This window comes from Dromaius novaehollandiae, chromosome 12, assembly GCF_036370855.1.
Source record: "Dromaius novaehollandiae isolate bDroNov1 chromosome 12, bDroNov1.hap1, whole genome shotgun sequence".
Classification (NCBI taxonomy): domain Eukaryota; kingdom Metazoa; phylum Chordata; class Aves; order Casuariiformes; family Dromaiidae; genus Dromaius; species Dromaius novaehollandiae.
In genome coordinates this window covers 11,981,323-12,002,128 of record NC_088109.1, presented here as the reverse complement: position 1 = coordinate 12,002,128, position 20,806 = coordinate 11,981,323, and the positions used below count along the sequence as shown (strand labels likewise).

The 20,806-nt window shown below is 38.4% G+C and overlaps 1 protein-coding gene across 2 annotated transcripts in view; it reads left to right on the top strand.

Moving 5' to 3' along the window:
- The first annotated feature begins 4,225 nt into the window (after positions 1–4,225).
- IL17RD (interleukin 17 receptor D) overlaps positions 4,226–20,806 on the top strand; it is a 52,809-nt gene continuing 36,228 nt past the window's right edge. The window contains exon 1 of one of the 2 annotated variants that reach the window (XM_026096235.2): positions 4,226–4,285. Coding sequence is in view for 1 of the 2 variants with exons in the window: in XM_026096236.2 (XP_025952021.2) it covers positions 4,453–4,638 (186 nt within the window). In the remaining variant the exon portion in view is untranslated. Of the gene's footprint in view, positions 4,286–4,446; positions 4,639–20,806 lie in introns of those variants that run through there. The other variant, XM_026096236.2, reaches the window with a different exon arrangement.

Sequence of the window (20,806 nt, the reverse complement as noted above, 5' to 3'; positions counted from 1 at the left end):
ACATATTCTCACATCTGATGCTAACTTGAGCCTTCGGGAATATAGTACTGCAAAACTTCCTTGGTCATTAAGTGCAATTTCCCATAGAAGACATTAAGTCCAGAAAGGTCACAAGAACATCTACTCCCTACTCTCTGAATTCTACAAGCCTCAAAACACCCTCAAATACCTGAAGATAGACTTGAGATTATTTTAAAAAATAAAAAAATAAAAGAATGAAAGTGTGCCATAAAAAGTGAGCAGGAGAGAAATATTGCTGTCTGTAGCCTACAAGGGATTCTGTAAGGTCACAGTGATCTAACTTACTCAGCATTAAGTACTGGATGCTATATTTTAGGACTTCTTGTAAAGCATCTGGATATAGAAGTGGTGGCTGCCAGTGCCAAAGCAAATGCAGCAGGATTCATGTATCTAATGCTGCTTTCAAGTCCCATCTGGACACAGCAGCAGTTAATCTAGAAGTGCCAATAAATGCTTGGACACAGCAGGAGGCATCTGGCTGTCAGGAAGGCATGCTGTGCTCTTCCTTGCCACTCCCAAGACGCAAGCAGCCAGTTGGATGGAATAATTCTGGATGCTAGATCTGGCCTCTATGGCCCACACTATTTTAAGTACCCACTGGTAATGTCTGAATGACCCTAGGAAGTTGTTTTTACTTCTGTAGAAAGAGGCAAATTAAAAGCAAAAAAACGCCTACCCTCCAGGGGTCTTCTCCTATATTGCTAGGGGGCAGAGTCTTTCCTGACTCCAGATCTAATTGGTTAAGCCCTGAGCATGTGTGCAGGACATGAAAGCAGGCATCTTTATGACTGTGTGCTTAAGTTTCCCCATCTATAAAATGGGAATAGTAATACAGACTTTCAGAGTTTTTCATGAATGTTTGGCACATTTCTCAGGGCATAGCGATTTAAAAATTGCCATAAAAAAGATAAATATTGAAAACAATTTATATATTTGATTCAAATTTCAATTCCACAGCCTTGGGTCACTGTCTGTCAGTTGAAAATCTTTCACTTGAGCATAGCTCGATCTTTTGAAGGTATGACAAGTTATAATATGGAAGATCTCAACAGCGTATAATTTTGGGATCCTTGACACTGCTGGGAATGTTCATGCCCTGGTGAGACCGTCCCCATCAATTTCACATTTCCTTTTTAATTCTGTTTTTAAGGTTTGGTATTGGAAGATATTCCTCCTTCCTATGCTAGATGTTTTTTCCATAGATGAACCGCCCCCATGTTAGTGTGACTTTTTTGTATGCGTGCTTATTTTCAAAAGATCTAGCTTTCTGACTTCCAGGAGTTGCCAGATGAAGTTCCAGAAGACCCTCATGTTATGGGTTTTCTGTTGTGGGATCATATTTGTGCTTTTATGGAGAGGGAGGTGACATTTTGTTGTGATTTCAGACCAGTAAGAAGTTTCTGAGATTTTGGCAAACTTTTAGCACAACATGTGCTTGGTTCAAGATAGTTTCTAACAGCACATGATGTCAACTGCAAGATTGTCAGCCCTGAAATATCTGTAACAAAATTGTGATATCGCAATAGTCGTGATCATCTGACCCAACTGGATACTTCTGCAAGCAAGATGCTTACTTTCTGGCCTGACTAAAACTCAGCTGTTTCCATAATTCCTTTTACAGACAAGATCAGTCTCTCCTGGGAGAGGTATTTCAGTGCTAGAGATATGAAGTATTGTTGGAGTGTACAACTTCCAAGTATTAGGGGGAATTTTTGCTGAGTACTAAAAAAATTTGATAGGGAATTCTTAACCATATAGCAAAACTTTTTATTACATGAGCTTTCATGTTTTTATAGGAATTGCTGAGTTCTCACCATCTCGTCCATCTGGGAACAGCTGCTCAGGGTGGGGGGGAGGAAGAAAAAGGTTTTTAGCTTTAAGCAAGAAGGTAGAGTGGCAACCGAAACCAGCTGTAGAATGCATGATACTGATACCCATGACTTCTGGATATTCTCTGACTCATATGTATTCTATACTATTTCAAAACAAGAGACTTGTAAAAAGGGCAGAAAAGCTTGCAGAAAATCCGAGTCCCCTCAGATATTTTTGCCTTTGCATTAGCTAGCAGCGTTTTAGAGAATCTAGCTAAAACTTTTAACTGCTGTCATTTGATTCCCACCTCCCCTCTACTCTTTTCCACAAAAAAAAATTCATTGGAAACTATTCTAAATACATACAAAACAATGAAAGACTTCTGTATACAGTCAGTACATTCATGTTAGTAAGTTGGCCATGGTGGCAGAATTGAGGTAATTTTTTTTCAGATGTGTCCTTTTGCTATAAGCTTGGGTTGAGGTAGCAGGAAAGGGACATTGAGGCTGATTTTGTGTTAGTAGGTCTGAGTAAATAAGACCAGTTGCTTCTACGCTTTTTGGGTTTTGCCAGTGTAATCAGTTGTGACTGCGAGTTCTGTGGTTATTCTGCTGCCCAAGGAGTGTAATTATTCATTCTATATCTTCATTTGTATTAAAAACATTGTAGGGTAATGCATTAAACCACAGATAATTTTCCTTTTTGCTCACACTTGAAATTTGCAGCTTCTCCAAATTCCTAGAACTCGGTTAACAGAGCGCCAGACTTTCCTCACTGTGGTTTGATTTCCACATAGCCTAAGGGCAGATCTGTTTGCCGGTCAGTGGAGATATATTCAACAGGAATCAGTGTTTAGAATAGATGATTATGGGCAGCAGAGACATTACTGCCCTGTAAATAGATTATGCATGTCTTCCTTTTGTTAGGAATGTTATTGTGTTGCTATATGTGCTTTGCAATGAATTGAAACGTAAAAGGACTATAGTTATTTATTGTTTTTACACAGTCTGACTTGATTAAAAAATTCAACCTGTATAGTTTTCAAGACTGGTTGGTCACTTCTGAGTAATGAAAGGAGAAAGTAAAGCAAGAATACTCAGCTAGAAGTGTATGGTACACAGTGAAGAAAAATAAGCTAAGCTTTAATTCTGGTGCGGGATATACCAGACGTTAGAAAACCTTAAACTTCATCTTAAAATCAGTGAAATTTCACCTATAGAATGGATATTTTTAATATTCCCTTTTCCAGAATTCCAGTCTGCAGAGGAAATGAAAACCAACTGTAAGTATCATTTACTCACAAAGCCCTGAAAGGGCTATGGCCTAATCTCCAATTCGTCCTAAAACATGCTTAGTGGCAAGAATGTCATTTCTGTTCATGTCACAGTGAAGGGCTCTGTCCATCCCCAAGTCACAAACCTGTTTTCAAAGGGAACTGTGAGTGCAAGAACTGTGATTCATCAGCTTAACTAAGCAGTTTAAGAGACTATTATTATTATTAGCCAGTGTTCACAAAGGATAGAAAATCTTCTGATAGGTGCAAAACCATTATTAATTTTAAAATTATGAATAGGTCATATTTCCTCTCAACTGGTCAACTTAATGGTGTTGTCTATTAGGAGTATGTTTTCGTCCTATATTAATTATAGTAACAGCATGTACTAGTATGGAAATAGAATTTTTTCAAAAATAATTGGAGTTAAGTGATATGCAAAAAGAAGTGAGGTGTGACAAGGCCCTGACCTAACATTGAAGTTGGCCCTAATTTAAGCAGAGGGTTAGACCGCATGACCCCCTGAGGTCCCTTCCACGCTAAATTCCTTTATGATTCTGTGATTCAGCGGAACCTTAGATTTCTACATTGCTTACATGTTTATGCAAAGGGTTTGTAGTTGATAAAATTTATTGATATGTCAGAACAGCTTGTAATTGATAACTATTTGAAATGTGACTTCTTTTCTTTTAAAGAGGAGTGTTTTGGTCAAAGCATGTAGTACTGAAATCCAGATTAGAGATTGAAATTGAAAAAGGTGAGATAAATATCGAAACATACAATTTCCATTGCATTTTCCACTGCCGAAATTATATGGTAGTATGTTCCTCCAGTTTGTCCTTCTCAGTATTCTATTCATTACTCTTTAACTGTTAAAAGATCTGCAACTGTTTTTCTGTCTGGCTGTGATCTCGCAGGCTCCTTGGACTGCAGCTGCTGTGATTGCAGGAGTGCCAGCCCTGTTAGCAAAGCTGCATACCCGTTTGCGAAAAGGGGGCCAAAGTCGGGAGGTGACTGCGAGCTGCATCCACCTCCGGAGTGCAGATCAGCAGCGCAGTACCGCGACAGCGTAAAGAAGAAGGGGAGGGATGACCAGGTCCTAGCTGGCAACCTGCAGTTTTCAGCGAAGTTTTTCGGAGACCGTTTGGGGCTGTGCGGAGCAGCGAGGCCCCGCGCGCGGTGCGTGGGGAAGGTGCGCCCCGGGGGGGAGGCCGCGAGCTGCAGCGGCTCGGGGCCCGTGAGGGGCGGAGGAGCCCCCCGCCCCGACCGCGGCGGCGGGGCGGAGCGGGGCGGGGGCCGAGCCCGGCGCCGGGCACGGCGAGGAGGAGCCCCCGGCCGCGCCGCGCATGCACAGCGCCGCGCAGCCCTCCGCTCCGCGGGCGCTGCCGGGCTCGCGGCGCACCATGGCAGCGCGGCTGCCGCTCGGCCCCTGGCTCCTGGCGCTGCTCGTCTGCGGCGGCGGCGGGCGGCTCGCGCGGGCGGCCGGAGCGGGCGGCCGGAGGGGCGCGGCGGCCGATGCCTGCGGAGCGAGGGTGAGTGGGGCCGAGCGTGGCGCTCGGTTGCCCGCGCGGGCAGGCGCCTTCCCTGAGCGGGGCTGTTGCAGGCTGCAGCGTTTGCGGGGAGATGCGGGGAGTCTGGCGGCTGCGGGCGTCGGGCGCTGTCCCGCCGCGCGGGCAGGGCGGGTGGGACGGGTCCTTTCCCGGGGTGGGCGAGGAGGGACGGGGTTGCCGTGGAGGGGGAAAACGTCTCCTGCAACTAATCAGGCTGCCCCGGGGCTCTACATCTGGCCGTTAACTTGCGGCCGGGAGAGAGGGTGGCATTTCCCGGGAAGGGCTGTTTATTGGTTTCTCGCCTGGGGGAGGGAGGCATCTCGTACGCAGCGAGTGTGAAGAAGTCACTCAACAGGTCTTTTACCAGTAGCGCTGTCCCCTTCCTTACGTCGACCTGCGCTGCGAGAAGGATGAAAAGCGATCACTTGGGCTTTGTTATTTTAATGACTCGAGGCCGGCTTGGGGTCTTAGCTGCGGGCCTGATCGTTATACAGAGGGTGTAGGAAATTTACGGGAGGGGGAAGGGGAAGGAAGGTGATAAACATTTTGTTACTGGTCTTTGCCTTTTGTTCCTGTTTCTGGTATGTTTTAGTGTCAGACTTTTCTCGATTGGGTTTTGTTTCGTTATTTTTAAGTAACTTTTTTTTCTTTTGGTAATCTCTCCTGGTGTCTAGTTGAAGCGTAGTCGAAGCGTGGTGCTCCCGCAGCACCGGAGGGAACACAACTGACTTTCATTGCTTTTCCTTTTTGTTACACTGTCACTACGGATTTTCGTGGTTTCAGATCAGATCCTTTGCGGACGTTACTGCAACACACGGCTCAGGGGTTTGTAGAAGGTAGGGCAGAAGGCTGAAAGCGTTGGGAAGTGTGCAAAAGAAGAGAGGAGCGTGGAAAAAAATACTTCAAATGGTGATAAAGTTTAAGATTTAAATCTTTTTGTTGGGTGGAACTCCGTAGCACTTTTAAAAGTTTAAAAGTGCGAAGAATAAAATGTTTTGGCTCAGTACTCCTGTTTAATGTTTCCCAAGATGCAGGCAAGATACTCCACATTCCCCTAATGACCGCTGTGTGTATTTCTGTCAAGGTTTGCATCAGCTATTAAGTAAGCTATTGCTGCCTATTAAAAGTCCTAATACTTGATTAATATACTTTGTTTTGACATTTATAGAAATATCCGTTTTCACTGTGTTTATTTTTGCTTACATAATTCATGAAATTGTGTATTAATATTGTATTAATTGTCATAAATCTGAATACACCAAAATCTGCTTAATTTAAGTATTTTGACTTATAGGTCAGTCAAAAATACACTCTTTCAAATTAGCATGAAAAACTTTTATCTTTCATCCCATACAACAAAGTGACATTTTGATTTCTTAAATAGTTACACTAGTTTCTGTTTTCAATACGTTTTCAGCTTCACGTTCAGATTTTCCTAGCCAGTTTGTTAGATGTCTGGTCTGCTTGTTTCGTTATAATTTCACAGTCTGGTTCTGTAATACCAACCTTGTTTAATGTTGCCTACACAGTCTGGGTGGGGCGGCATTTATTAGAATAATGACTACAGGATGGCACCCATTGTCTCAGCTTTGTGCTGTTTGTCTTGGTCTGCATGTAAGTTTTGAGTAGACTTGACATGCTATTAAATGACTGATGGCCCCTCTAACACATTGTCTGCTCTGGAGCAGGGTTGCCTTTGAAGTAGTACCCTGTAGGAAGTAAAGAGACTATTTGCTCTATTAAAATTCCTTGGTATTTCCTCTGTTTAACCACAGGCCACTTCCCCTCTGCCACTCTAAACACTGCAGGGACACTGACTGATTGAAAAGACACAAGCCCTGAAGTAATTGTATCCTATTCAAATAGATATTCTTATTGCAGCTTACAAGTAGTGTCTAATTAATGTATGTTAAGGGCATGAATCAATCTTAACATTCTGTATGGAGAAAGACAAACAGCAAAAATGTCTGGTATACCTTAACTGAAACAGTTGAGCTGGAGTAATTCTCGACAGCATAAATAATACAGAAAAATATCAGTTAACTTTTAATACTTAGTTAACTAATCCAGAAATAAAATGTGGGTATCTGACTATGTGTATGTATATTTAGAGACACACAGATGTGGTGGATATTTTCCTCTGTTAAAACTGGAAATATATGGTATACTTCTCCTCTCAGCAGAATCTTTTTTTTTAATCATTTTTGGGTGTTGTTTGTAGAAATCTGTGCTTAATTCCATGCCATTACATTTTTGTAAGAAATGCTCATTTTCCCTTTACTCTACAAAAATCGCTTTGATTTGCCTCAATATTTTGTGCAGTAAAAGCTTGACTAGACACAAGCATATTACTGGACTATGTTTATAAGAATATAATGAGGAAGTATTTGATACTTTGATTCACAGCTTCTCAAATTATTCTTAAGAATAACCTACGTTTTCAAAACTAAAGGCTTTAGATATGATTTACACAACCTCAGTTGCAAAATGTGTGCCTCCATTAATTACGTGATTTGGTAATACTTCAGTATTGGTCTTGCAAGCTTAACATATGTCTGTAGCAGTAAAGCAGTTAATATTAGGACTAATAACTTTAAGAACATTACTGTTACTAATAATTAGTGGTGATTTCAATGGATTCAGGATTTTAGAATTTGGACTGACTTTGCTAAGTCTAGGATTTCTTCTGTTGATGTTTAACGGAAGTTTTAATGTATTCCTACACTTAATGTTATTTCAGATTAAGGTATATAACATTTGTTTAAAGTAGAATAATATTGCAAAGTGGCTTTCCATATGGATGGTCTTACTACACCATATGTGTACCTTTATCCAGAACAAATAAATCAGGAAAGGGCCTCTTTTAATCTAGAATAAGTATGTCCACATGGGGAACTATTCTGGAAAAGTATTCTCTGCTTTTCTTTTCTTTTTTTTTTTTTTCTCCTGTAAACAAACTATTATGCGTACAGGGAATACAGAATGGGATTTTGAAGTTGATTTGAATATGTTTCAAATTCATTTATGCAGAGTTCAACACATGAGCAACTTTACTCTCAAGTAGTTTTGTGGATTCTAATGGGACTACACACATGAGTAATCTCTTTTCATACGTTTAATTCCTCTGAAGATCTTGGCTCTGAACCATGTTCACTATAAAGCTTAAAATTAATGAGACTGTCTGATGAAAGAGAATAAATAATATAGCATTTTTAGCAAAACTATTTTTTTTCTGCCCTGTAGCTAGCAGAGAGTTATACCTTTCTCTGCTCTGCTAGGCAAAGCTTATCAGACAGACTAGGGGCTCCCTGTTCCCCTGCATCCTCCCCTGAAACTCTCTTTGTGTCATGTTCTATGTTCCTCATTTAAGAAGCTTTCTGTGGCTTCCTCTGTTTTATAGCAAAGAGCCCCACTCCTCCTTGTTCCAATACCAGGACATCTGCTTGCCCTACTTTTGTCTTAGGGCTCGTGCTGCAGGGTCCCTACATCTGTCTGTCTCCCTAGGCAAAGGGATCCCTGTATATCCCTCCCAACACATACTCATTCTTCTTTACAGCTAGATTTTTTTTTAAGCATAGAGCTGAACCATGCTGGAATGATTTCCCCAACTAAATTTGTGTTTTGGGAACTTTATTTGGGGGGAAGAATGGCTTGTAAAATGGTAAGAAATAATTTACTGGAGTTTAAATTCCCTTCTTTATTTCTTATTATTTTCCGACAGTTGAAAAATCAGATTTTCTCTTGCAGGCTATTTAAAAATTTTAAAGGGTATTTGGCAGAAGACAGACTTGAGATTAAGCATACTGGAAGGTGTTAATCGTTGCCATCAGTGGGTTCTTTAATCTATAGACAATTCCAGAGCTGGTTGAAGGCTCTGCAGACCAGATGCCAGCAGTTCTGTATCCTCCATTTTCCTGATTTTTTTTCTTTTTCTTTTTTTTGTTTTTTCTTGTTAGAATCAATAGGTTTCTTTCCCCTGGCGTCTAGAGCAATGTGGGGACATTTTAGAGTTCATTAGATGTGTCATTTAAAACTTAGTGCATTTCTCTGATTAGATATAACGCAACGTGTTGAGTGTAAGGGTTTGCAAGCACGGTCAGTCGTGCAGGTAGGCATCTGTATTACTTCAATTTAGTTTAGAATTTGGCTTCTAACTCACTGTAGCTTTTGGGGAAGTTAAATTAATCAGGTAAGATAACAGAGAATGTGACCCCATTTTTACTCTAGTGTCAAAAAGTTTTAATAACAATCTGTCTACTTAAGTTAATCAAAAAATACACAAAGTAACTTAAGTGTGTTTATGCTTAAATAAGCAGATGAATGTTTTTTCAGGAACTTTGAGGCTAGACAATTTATATACTGTGTTTTCAGAATGAACATTCAAACAAAATTATGGAAACATAAGCCTGTTTATGCCATTGAAGTTTGCTCTGAGTATTAACAGCAAGAAAGATCTTTCCTTGTATGTTGGTGTGAAATTGGGAAATTGAACATAAGACTAATAGATAAACCATTGACTGATTTCTGCAGTTGAAGTCTCTCGGGACTGTTGGACTCTCTAGGACACATCTTTGGTTTAGATGTCAGACTCTACTCCCTGTCTTACTCCCCACAAAAATCGGCTTTTGAGTAAGTAGAAGTGTAGTAACTGCTATGTCAGTCTTATTAATTTAAAATTGCCAGCCACTTACTTAAGAATAAGTACTTTTAAAACAGATTAATACTTTCTAGTCCACTGCCGAAAAGATGTTAAGCAGTTGTGATTACATGATACTAACTTTTCTTTAGTTAATTATTGGGTACTGTTAATATAATATGTATGTTAGTTAATTAAAACTGCAACATTTAAAGGGTGTTTAATAAGGACCAGCTGTCTCTTCCAACAGATCAGTCCAAAGATGATGAAACAAAGCTTTGATGTGAACTTGCCTGCTTAATTCTGCTCAAAGGCAGAATTTTACCCATAAATTTAGCATGTTATTTAGAGGCCTGTAAAATAACAGGAGTGCAAAGTATTACTGGAAAACTGTTAAGCTTGAATAAAATTTTTAATCTTTAAAAGTAAAAATTTTTGTTTTTAAAATATAGTGCTTTGTTTTTACATATATTGCTAGCAGTATAATGAAGTGTATTTCAGAAAGTTTTTTTCTGAAACTTTAATAATTTCATGCTGATGTTTTTATACCTTATATTTACATATAAAACTGAACACTGAGTGAAAGCATCACATCTGAAAAAACACATAAAAGTTTTATCAAGTACATGGAGTTTATTTGATATATCCTCCTCTATATTAATTATGAAAAATGATTTTATGGAAGAAGTGCATGCTATAGTAACTCAAGACCTGCTTTTTATTACCTTGAAGTACATATTAGGTAACTTATTCTATGTTATGGTAACTTGAGACTCTATTTAAGGGTCAAAGTTTAAGTACAAACTTGAAAAAAGACTTTATCGCCTTGTGCATATGATATTTTGCAATTGTTACATTATCCAGCTATTTGTCTTTCCTAGCCCTCAGTTATAGTCACCCATGTTGGCACTCAAAGTTTCTATGTGATTTTCCACTGGAGACTTTAATCGGATATGTACTTACTTTCGGAGTGAATGCTGGCTTATGATAGTAATGGATAGTCTCCTTCAGTAGTTCTACTGCAATATTTGTTTAACAGAAACACATTATCACTTTCAATATCCAAAATTCTGTCAAGGTATAAAAGTTCATTTTTCAACTTGTTTGAACCTGTATTAATTAGTACATTGTACATTCATCACCATGTCTAAAACATAATTTCTTGAATTTATAGAAGTGTTGGGGGCCTCAATGGATTAGGGAAGATGCCCAAAACTCTTTGGGGAGAAGCCCAAAATTTAATACCCTGTATTGAATGCATGTATGGATATAAAACAAATGGGTAATTATTGGAAGTGAGTCATAAGCTTATGTATGTGCAGACAAATATTAAAGAACACAGGAAAGTACAGTTAAGAAATGTTTCTTAGGAAACTTCACTGGCCATCCAGATTTCTCTGGGCCTCTACATACCAGCCATTCTGTCTTACAAATTGATCCTCGTTTGCCTCCAAAACTCAGAAGGCCATAAGTAAATCTATTTCTAATAAATATATGAATTCTAAATGCTATATTTTGTAAAGTTCGTAAATACTAGCTGCAGGTTTTACCTATTTTTAGCCCATCAGCAGTTTTTTAAAACTGGCTTAAAACCACTTTGAACACAGATGCTATTGGCTGGCCATGGGTATAGATAAGAGTCTTTTTTTGCTTTAAAATGGGCTTGGAGTAACCTACTTTACAGTGAAAATAGATCTGATGAGTGTGTATCTCTTTTTCAATTTTTGCTAGGTCTCCTGGTCGTACCAGTTTTCTCTGGGCCTCTATTTACCAAGCTTTCTGCCTTACAAATTACTTCTTGTCTGCCTCCGAAGCTCAGAAAGCTATCTGATACTTGGTGTTAACCCCTCGGTTCACAAGGCCTGTTCTGTTTAGTCTTGTCAGTCAAATCCCCTAAGAGATACTGTCCAAACATTTGTTCTGGAATAAGTCCTGGAACAAGTCCCATGGATAGATGAAGGAGAGGATGTTCTAAGAACAAATTTTAAAGGTTTAAGAAGGGCCTTTAAGAACCCGCTGAGGAAGCCTTACAGAAGCAAATTCCAGACCAAGATAAGGAGCTGTCACTGTTCTTTTAGGTGATCAGGGAAATCGTGGATTAGCAAGAGGGTTTCAAGTAAACAACAACATTCTAAAAGGTAGTATGAGTGCATGAATGCGAGAGCGTGAGTATGTACATGATGGTGCGAGCCATGTTGTTGTTCTAGTCCTCCTGCCTGCTCCCACTGCTGGGTGGATGGATTCCAAGAGTGTGAGGGAAATAAAATGTGCAGCTAGGGATTTGTTCCAAGTTTGAACTGATTATTAAAAAGAATCAAAGCTTGACTTAGAGGTTTAGCAAGCATCAGTGCCTGTTTCAGGATATATTGTACTCTTTGGAATTGCTTCTTGCTAATAGGCTGTTGCAGTGTTATACCACCACTGGCACGGCAGCGCTGCTCCAGACGTCCCGGATTATTATTCCCAGTGGCTGTACTGCGTGTGAAAATCGCTTGGGTGTGGCCTGTTGGTACTCTTCATTCTTGGCACGTTGCTCAAGTGGTAAGGGGACCGCAGAAGGAAATGAGTTCTGTGGCTAGGAAGTGTCCACATCCTAATTTGGTTTACTGTTCAGTGTTCACCCACGTTTTTCCTCTGCTCTTGGCTGGTGATAAGGATGTTTCAGATATTTGAAACTGAAAATGCTTTGCAAGACTCTACAGCACAGACACTAACTGGCAGTTTCTGTGCTTTATAAGCCCTCTCCACTCTTTTATAGGATCTTCAGTCAGTAGGTGATGGACATCTTTACACAGGTGGGTGGATTCCCTCCATTAGCTTAGAAAAGTAGTTGCTTACTGCTGCCAGCACCAGCACATTAAATTCCCCTGGTTTTGCTTCAACTTGGGTTAAATGATCCAGTAATGATCCCAGAATGTTCTTTAACTTATAATGTCCAGGTTAAAAGAAAGTCATTTTAAAAAAAGGTTAAATATGAAATCCCTTTCATAGCATGTTGTAAATAATAAAGACTGGAATTGTGCCTATGAAAACCTCTTGAGCAGGCTTATGCGGAAATGAGATAACCAAGTTTACACCAGCTACACCAAGTTTAATTTAAGCATCAACCAGCAAGTGTACGTAATGTAGGATGTAAGAGCAAGGATTCTTTTCTTTTTCATGACGGAAGAATCCATTCCCTCTGACAGGAAACTGCCTCTGCATAGCCACCAAGACATTCGGGGAGAGGGCCCTGACCTCCTACGGCAGATGGGATGACAAACTGATACATTCCCTGGTGCATGAAAAACACATTGATGCTTGCTACAAGAATACTAGAGAAAGAAGGAAGAGGGAAGGAAAATGCTACCGAAAAAAGAGAATAGTCTGAAGTGTACTACCTAACAAATAAAAGGAAGTGGCAAAATCTATAGAAAGAGCTGTTTGTGAGGTTATTACAATAAGACTCACTGTCTCGGCTCCTGAACCACCTTCTGTGCCTCCATGCTTTCTTGCCACTAAAGAAACAACTGAACACTTTAGAGGAAGTACTTAGAAGCCGTCCATTAGCTTGAATGGGTAGATTCTATGTCTTCATTTTGCTCTTCTATGCCTTCATTTTTGCTTCATTTGCTCAATTTTTTTAAAAAATACAATTTGTAGAAAGTATGGCTTAGGTATATATAGAGGTCATGTTGAGTATTTGGGAAAGACAAGAATCAGAAAGTTGCAAGCAACTCTTCTACTGAAGTGTCAAAATTTATCAGTAGCACATAAATGTGTATCTATACTTAGGGAATATATATCATAGCAATCTGTTGAATATGTGTTATGATCTTTCTTCTTGTTCTCTCTGAAGTTGTAGATGCCTGAGCACTTTTTTTTTTTTTTTTTTTTTTTTTTTTTTTTTTGTTCTTGTGAATCCAGTCTTGGGCTGTTGTTCAGCAAGGCAGTAAGTCTAATTTTAGGGTATCTTGGACTGGATCAAAAACACTGTGGCCACATGCCTCATTCTGCTTCTTCTAATGTGTTCAAACAAATATGAGAGGTAGCTTTGTCCTAGGAGATTTCATGCCAGATCAGGTATCATATCTCCTTCTGCAAGCCTGAAAGCATAAACTCTGAAATGTATGTTTTGGTTAATTCAACAGAATTTGAGTTGTGTGCCCGTGACTGATCTGAATGAAATTTGTACCACTTGGTGATCTGACAGTGCACAGATGGCTGTGAAACAATGGCCTCTGTGTTGCCAGGTGCACCTTCTTCTTGGCAGCGTGAAGCTTGTAAGCCAGAGGTCTTTGAGTCCGTACCTGGCAAGATTTCTTGCCTTTTCCTTTACAGGTCTTGTACAGAGCACAACCTGTCACAGTAATGCAGACACCACTGTAATGTCTCTGAAGGTAGTGCCGTTGAAATGCATTCTTTTGTTTTCCGTAACTTTTGTCTGTATTGTGATGATTCAACATTGAAAGTACAGGCTCCTGCGCTGGAACCTGGGATTGGGAGAAACTAGAGGGGACAGACGAGCGTGCAGGGTTCAAAGGGCTCCAGCTAAATATGCTGCAGGGGTTTAGCACAGGGGTTCAGAAGGGAGAGACTCACTGTTCTCCCACAGTGTGCTGCAGGACATGCCCTAAGTTGCTATAAACTTTAGGAATTACATTAACAACTAGGCAACATCAATCTATGTGTAGATGCAGGTATGTGGCGGAGATGACCAGCATGCAGTTCTGCTTGGAACTGCGTGTTCTGTGTTTAAAGGTTCCTAAATCATTTAACTAATTTCTATCTATTCATGTGATTCTCCCCCCACCCCCCCAAAATTGTTCTTTCCATTTTTACACTCACAGTGTTATGGCAGTGTCAGATTTTGCTCATGGTTGGTGGGCAGACTTGGATTTTAATTTCTGACCTTCCCCATGTTCCCCACTCTTACATCAGTGGGAGGAACTAGATATTTCTGATCTTACTTCTGACTACATTCAAATCCAACCAAGCAATCAGTGACTTCTCTGACTTTTTTTGTATGTGGCTGTGGGAAAATTCCTGGTTGGTTGGCTATGCATTAATGAAAATCCTTCGAATGCTTCACTAATGATAGCTCCTGTGGCTTTAAAAATGCTATTCCTTTTTTTAATTTGAGGGAGGTCACGGAGGTTTACAGAAACTAAGAAAAGAAAACGTAACATCTGGTTGGGCTCTGTTGATGACTGCTTTTGTGTAAAGAAAAGTTATGGCGTTTCCTCAGCATCAAACACATTCAAGGTGATCCTTTCTAAGAACTCTTGGCAAGATTACTTTTCACTCAAACTGTGTTTTCTAATTAATTTTGCTTTGTATTCTGAAGTGGAAGATTTTAGTCTTAACCAACACAAGGGAATCTCAAATTCGCAATGTTTTTACTTAAAAAATACATCCTACCTTTATAAAATAAACAACTTGATTTTATACATAGTATGTAAAATTACTTGTTTTATTTGTGTATATTTGTAATTGTTTACCTTTAAGTTTTTAGAATCCCAAGATTAAAATAAGCTTTGGGGTAAGATTCTGAGATACAGGAAGGTAAGAGAATATTTTTGTTTGTAAATGATATCCATAGCTGAGTTTCATTTATTTGCATATAAAGTTTCAAAGAGTAATGAATTGTAAAAATCCTCCATTTTATAATTCTAATATTGCAAGTTTAAAAAAGAATGACTTTTTTTTATAATGCAGGTTAAATGTAGGTGTGAATTCAGTTTAACTCATAGGAAAGCAGGATCTGAGAATATTTAGGTCCAAACAGTAAATCTTCTAAATTGTTAGAACTAGCTATCAGCTGCTCAGTTATACATATGTATTCCAGGTGTGACTGGCTTCGAATCAGATAACATAAGAAATAAGCTTTAGTAGTCACATGTCTACTATATCTTATGTCTTACATTTTATTTTATACAATGATTTAAACAAACTGTATGCAGGCCTGTGTTTGTCATTTGCCAGTAGAAACATAACACTGTAATCTTGTTTCCTTTTAAGAATACAAGACTAAGGGTTTTGTGAGTTTTGTTGCTTGCTTTTGTTGGTTTAAAGCTTTTTGTTTGTTTAGGTTTTGTTTGTTTGCTAAAATCCTACCTGTTAAAATCAATGGCAAAACTTTTACTTCAATTTTGGTGGGATTTTGTCTTCTCTACCTTAAATAAATGGCTTAATGTTTTGTGATTGCTTAGCACTAAACAGCTGGAACTGACTCCAGTGCAAAAAGTGGATGCTTGGCACACTTGAAAAGCAAGCCTCTTATTTGGCTTCTTGTTTGTGTATATGGGAATGTTACTACTCACTAAACTAGGATGCAAGTTTGGAGTACTACTTATTTTTGCAGTCACTCCCCATGCGGAGAGTTTTTGGGAGCATCTTCCCAGCACAGGGTAGTGCTGCAGGCACCAGAACTAGCTCGGAATGAACAAACACAATGCCAGAAGCAGGAGCACCATGTTACTGTGGCATCGCACTTGTTTTCGTGGCTGACCTAAGGCAGAGCATGCCTTAGTGCGCTAACGTGACAATTTCTGATACTTAGGCTTTTGTTTGTAGCTACCTCCAATGTCTTTGTTGGTGTGTGTCCTGATACATCTACATGGTGCGTCATTATAGCATAGATAGTGCACTGTACATTTACACCTTAGTTTATCACATGGTGATAGCTTCATTGTGTAAATAGGCCCTTAGGGATGAGGTTTTTAAATGTGCCACAGTAGCTTTGGGTACAGATACTCAGACATTTAAGGTCAGCCATGGGAATTTCCCCCCTTTTTCCTCGGTGCGAGCTATGCAGGTGCTCCTCTGTATCTTGTCTCAAAGCCCCTGTAAGACCTGTGTGTACTGCTTCATGTTCCTCAAGCAAACTTCAGTGGGGATCAGTGCTATCTCTCTGTCTGGGCTTGTCTCTAATTATAGGCAGCAGAAAAAAAATGAGAATGGAAGTCGGAACTGGTGATTTGTGCGATTTGTGCTGAGCCTAAAGACTGCTCTGTGTGGATGAACATTAAATATGCTGTGGGAAGGGGACCTGGCTGAATCACAAGTCTTTTTAGCAAAGTCTTCAAGCTTATGCTGGGCTTCCCCTTGGAGTCTTAGAGATTTGGGGTATAAATGAGTGATTTAAGCTTCACCCTCTAAGTGTGAGCAGATCCTTAGAAGCTTGGACTGGGATTTTCAAAAAGAATGCAGTGCCCTAACTCCTATTAACTTTCAATGGGATTTGTTCTCTTTTGTGGCTCAGGGTGTAGTTACATGTTATATAGACTCAGAAGTGAAGCCGGTTAAAGCAATTTTCACTTCCATCTGCATCTTCCCACTTTGATGTTGCTGTTTGCTCTTCCCTCCCCACCCATGCAACTGTGTGAGCTGCACTGTAAATCACATTTTTCAAATCATTCGGGTTAAAAGTATCCTTACTTCTTTTTCTTTTATTTTCTTTTTCTTCTCACAACTTCCGATCATTTCAATTATTTCAATGACATGGATAAAGCAAGACCCCCAGGCAATTATGGTAAGTGTATGTTTGGAAGTGTTGAACTACAGCATGAAGGAAAAGCCAAGGGCTGGACCCAGGACTCAGGAGCTCCCCATGCTGATTTTGCCACTGAAGTCAATGCTTCACGTAACTATTCAAATACTTTCAAAATTCCTACCTGTGAGCTGTGAGAATTTAAATACTTTTAAAAAATATCTGCTCAAAAGAGCTTAAGAGGTTAGTAAACAACATATATGAAACTTTAAAAAATCTAAATTGGATAAGATTTTGAGTTTTGAACATAGTTTTCATCTGAGTGTTTTTTAAATGGTGAATGTTTCACAAGTGTTATACTTTAAAGCAAGAAGATAACCTTCAGAAATAACTGCAGCCTCTGTTGAAACATAGCCAACTCTGTGGTGGAACACAGCAGTTATTGAGGAGCGCACAGTAACGCTATACAGCCCTTCCTGACAGCAAGGGAAGAGTGGTGTGTTCATTCGTAACCCACGGGGGGGACTTTCGGTAGACAGTCAGTAGTTTCAGAATGGAATTTGGACAGGTTCCTACTGAAATTACAGAAAGAGCCAATAGGTCTTAGATACCTCTTTCTCACCTGGCCCTGAAAACAGCATCTCCTATTAGTACGGGATCGATGAGCAAATTTGTGGGGATGCAGAGTACAGTTAAGGATCATTTCCCATTATAAAGAGCTTTGATTTTTATTTACTGCATCAGAACTTTATCTGAGGCCACCTGATACTGCTTCACAAGCCATCTATTAACAGCCTCGAGAGAAGACAGGTCCAAATGTATAGCCTGATGTTTTTAGTATAAAGCAGTATCTGATGTCCTGCTTTTTTAGTTTATATAATACAAAAATATTTTGATAAGATGCTTTTCAAAGAATATCAGAATAGCATAATCCATTCCAAAATAGTTACAGCTTTGCTTTATTGTTTATACTTTTTCAGTTAATATATCTTCACATTATGTTTGTGGTGTTTAGCAGTTATTTTGACTTACCTTCTTTTTGCCAGAAGTAATAAGTTAACTACAAAGAAGTTAAAATAAGAATCAAAAAACACACCAAAAAACCCCCACCTAACTCAACTTGACTGTTAACAGGTGAAAGGTTGTTATTCCATGCTGCTTCAGAACAGCAATGGAAACAAAACTTTTATCTTTTATTCATTAGTTAGGAATAATACAAGTTGGGATAGCTTAGGTTTCTCCATATAGTTGCATTTGTAAGAGTAATTCACTAATCATGCCATTCACTTTTGGGGTTCTTTTTCAATAAGGACCACAAGCCGTGAAATGTCATGCAGAGGTTTGAAAATGGGACATTCAGCTCCCTAAAGAATGAGCTGCAAGCACAGAACATTCTTTTTATTACGTTCAGGCAGTAAATGCAGGAATCACAGCCACAAAATAAATGAGAGAATAAAGCCCAATATAATCTAACAGTGTTGATAGATGTAAATAATTATTATTCAGTGTAGTCACATTATATTTGGTATATATGTTTTAGTTACTGCTTGTTATCTTCCACTCAACTGCAGAAGTTAACTGTATGCAAACTCTGATAGTTTATTTGCATGCTTTTACATGGAAGGTTGATTTGAAGTTATAGGTATGAATTTTTTCCCTAAGTATGGTTAGGTTTTGTTGCAACAGAGAAAATGGTTGTTTCTGTATTTATATTTTACCATCACATCCAAGTAGTTTTCCTGTGATCACTTATATTGGAAATGAAGCTTATACGTCTTTGGATCTACTTCTCAATTTATTATCGTAATGTAATTTTATTTTAATACAGAGCTGAAGGTTTAAACTGAAAGTTTTGTATGCTGTATTTCATTGTTCCTGTTCAGTGTTTTAGGATTAGCTGTTTATATATTCAGTTTAACTTTGATAAAAGGTCAAGTAAAGTTTGTAAGAAGTACACCTTCAAATTAACTTTTTAATCTGTTTATTTAAATGCTTGAACTCTTAAATCTTTAGTTGCAGTTCTGACTTCTTATGTGCCTTTTAAATAAGATGACTGCTAGAAAGGAAGTTGTGCAAGGCATTAACTTTCTGCTAGGGTCTTTTTTTGTTAGAGGTGATTGTTTCCTACAGAAAAAGATCAGTCAGTGTGGGGAGCTCATTTAAAAAAAAAGGTTTAAAAAAGTATTGTAAGTGCTTTTTCAAGTATTTTTAAATTCAAAAGACTTCTTTTCATAATTTGATCAAAGTAGCATAACCTGTGGCTCTGTTTTTGTTATACATGCTGATGGTCTGTGGATAACATTACATTTTTTCAGCATGAAACTGAACACTTCAAATCCCTAAAGCAGTCTCAAATTTATGGTTAATAAAAGAATTTATTGTACTGGATGTCATCTGTTATATCACTCTCAGAACAGAAACTGGCAGTGAGTGGACAGGAAATATTTCCATTTCAAATCACTTCAGTCTTATGGTATAGGGCAAAGGTGTCTGATTTCAGCAAAATCACTATGCATATCAATGTAATAGAAGCACTTCTAGTTGTAAAACATGTTTATCATCTCTTAAAAATATTTCTTCTTGCTTACAGTATTTTATGTAAAAATTAAATTATTAAGGTCTTGTATTTTTGTGTTTCAGTATGGATTCCCTTAATCTTTTTGTGACAGAAGGAATAGTAATAATATATTTTCAGGTAAATAACTTTACATGCAAAGAGAACAGCGGTTTGACAAATTAGTATACCATGGCCAAACTGCTTCAAAGTTTCAGACCTTTGTATTTGTAATCTTTTTTTTTTTAAGAGTAAATTAACTCCTCTGTGATGGTTAGGTTCTTCCAGCTTAATGGATTTCTTCAAAGTGTTTTTCCTTTTCAAATGTATTATGAAGTGGGAGATCCATGGATTGTAACATTTATTAATGGAAACTTCTTGCAGTAAGATTGAGGTTTCTGTGTACTTTTCATGTGTTAAGTAGTATTTATATTAGTAATTAAAACTGTAATTCTCAGCAGGTATTAACATCCTGAAATAACTATTTTTCATTTTCATACTGTTGAATAATGCATATTAATACATAAATACATATTAAGCTGTGTGGTTAGGAAGGTTTGTAGCCAGTTGATCAGATGAATTGCATATTTCATTCTTTAAAATGTATGTAACAGAGAAAGAAATGTTCAATCAGTCTTTTACAGATACTGTTTTAGACTGGTTAAAACTCACTTATTGAAAGATTTTGAAAGGTAAAATAACAGGAACCCATTTTTATTTAGGGGTGTCAGTTTAACTTTTCAGTGCAAACCGGCTTATCTGGTACTTTTTAAGGAAAATCTTCTGAGAAGAGCGCATAAGAAGAAAACAACATCATGTAGTGTCCATGTGAACACTCAATGCAAGTGATAATTTTTGTCCTTTCTTTTTCCACTGCTAAGATAACCTAGTTATAGTTTGATTTATACTTTGACTATGTTGGGAGACAAAAAAAAGATTTCATGCTAGTGTTCAAAAGGAAATAAAAGTATACTGTGATTGCTTTCCTATAGGAGTCTACATCCTACTACCTTGGTGTGTCACAGTGCAGGTACTTGTAAATACAGAATTCTGTTCTGAAGCTTTTTATTTATTTTTTTACAGAACTCTAAGCAGCGAATTAGGCATCTTACATGCCATGGAGGATCAGGGCTGGTGTAATGAAGACTGCGAGAGTAGATAAAGATTAAATAGGGTTCAGATGATACTTGCTGTATTTGCTTGATTGGTTTCTATGCAATCACAGTAAAAATTATTACAGAGAGGCAATGATTTACTTGAGCAAAAATCAAGAGGAAGAGCTGGTGTCTTCTGTCACTAAAATCACAGAAGATGATTATCTTGCCTGACCTAACACCTTCTTTCTGCTAGGTTGTGCTATAGTGTCTTGAACCTCACCTTGTGGAAAGCTTAGCATATCAGTCACCACTGTAAAAGTGACCATTGTTCCTTATTTAATATCTTACATATTAATTTAATAATTTGTTTAAGCCTTATTAGATTACGCTTT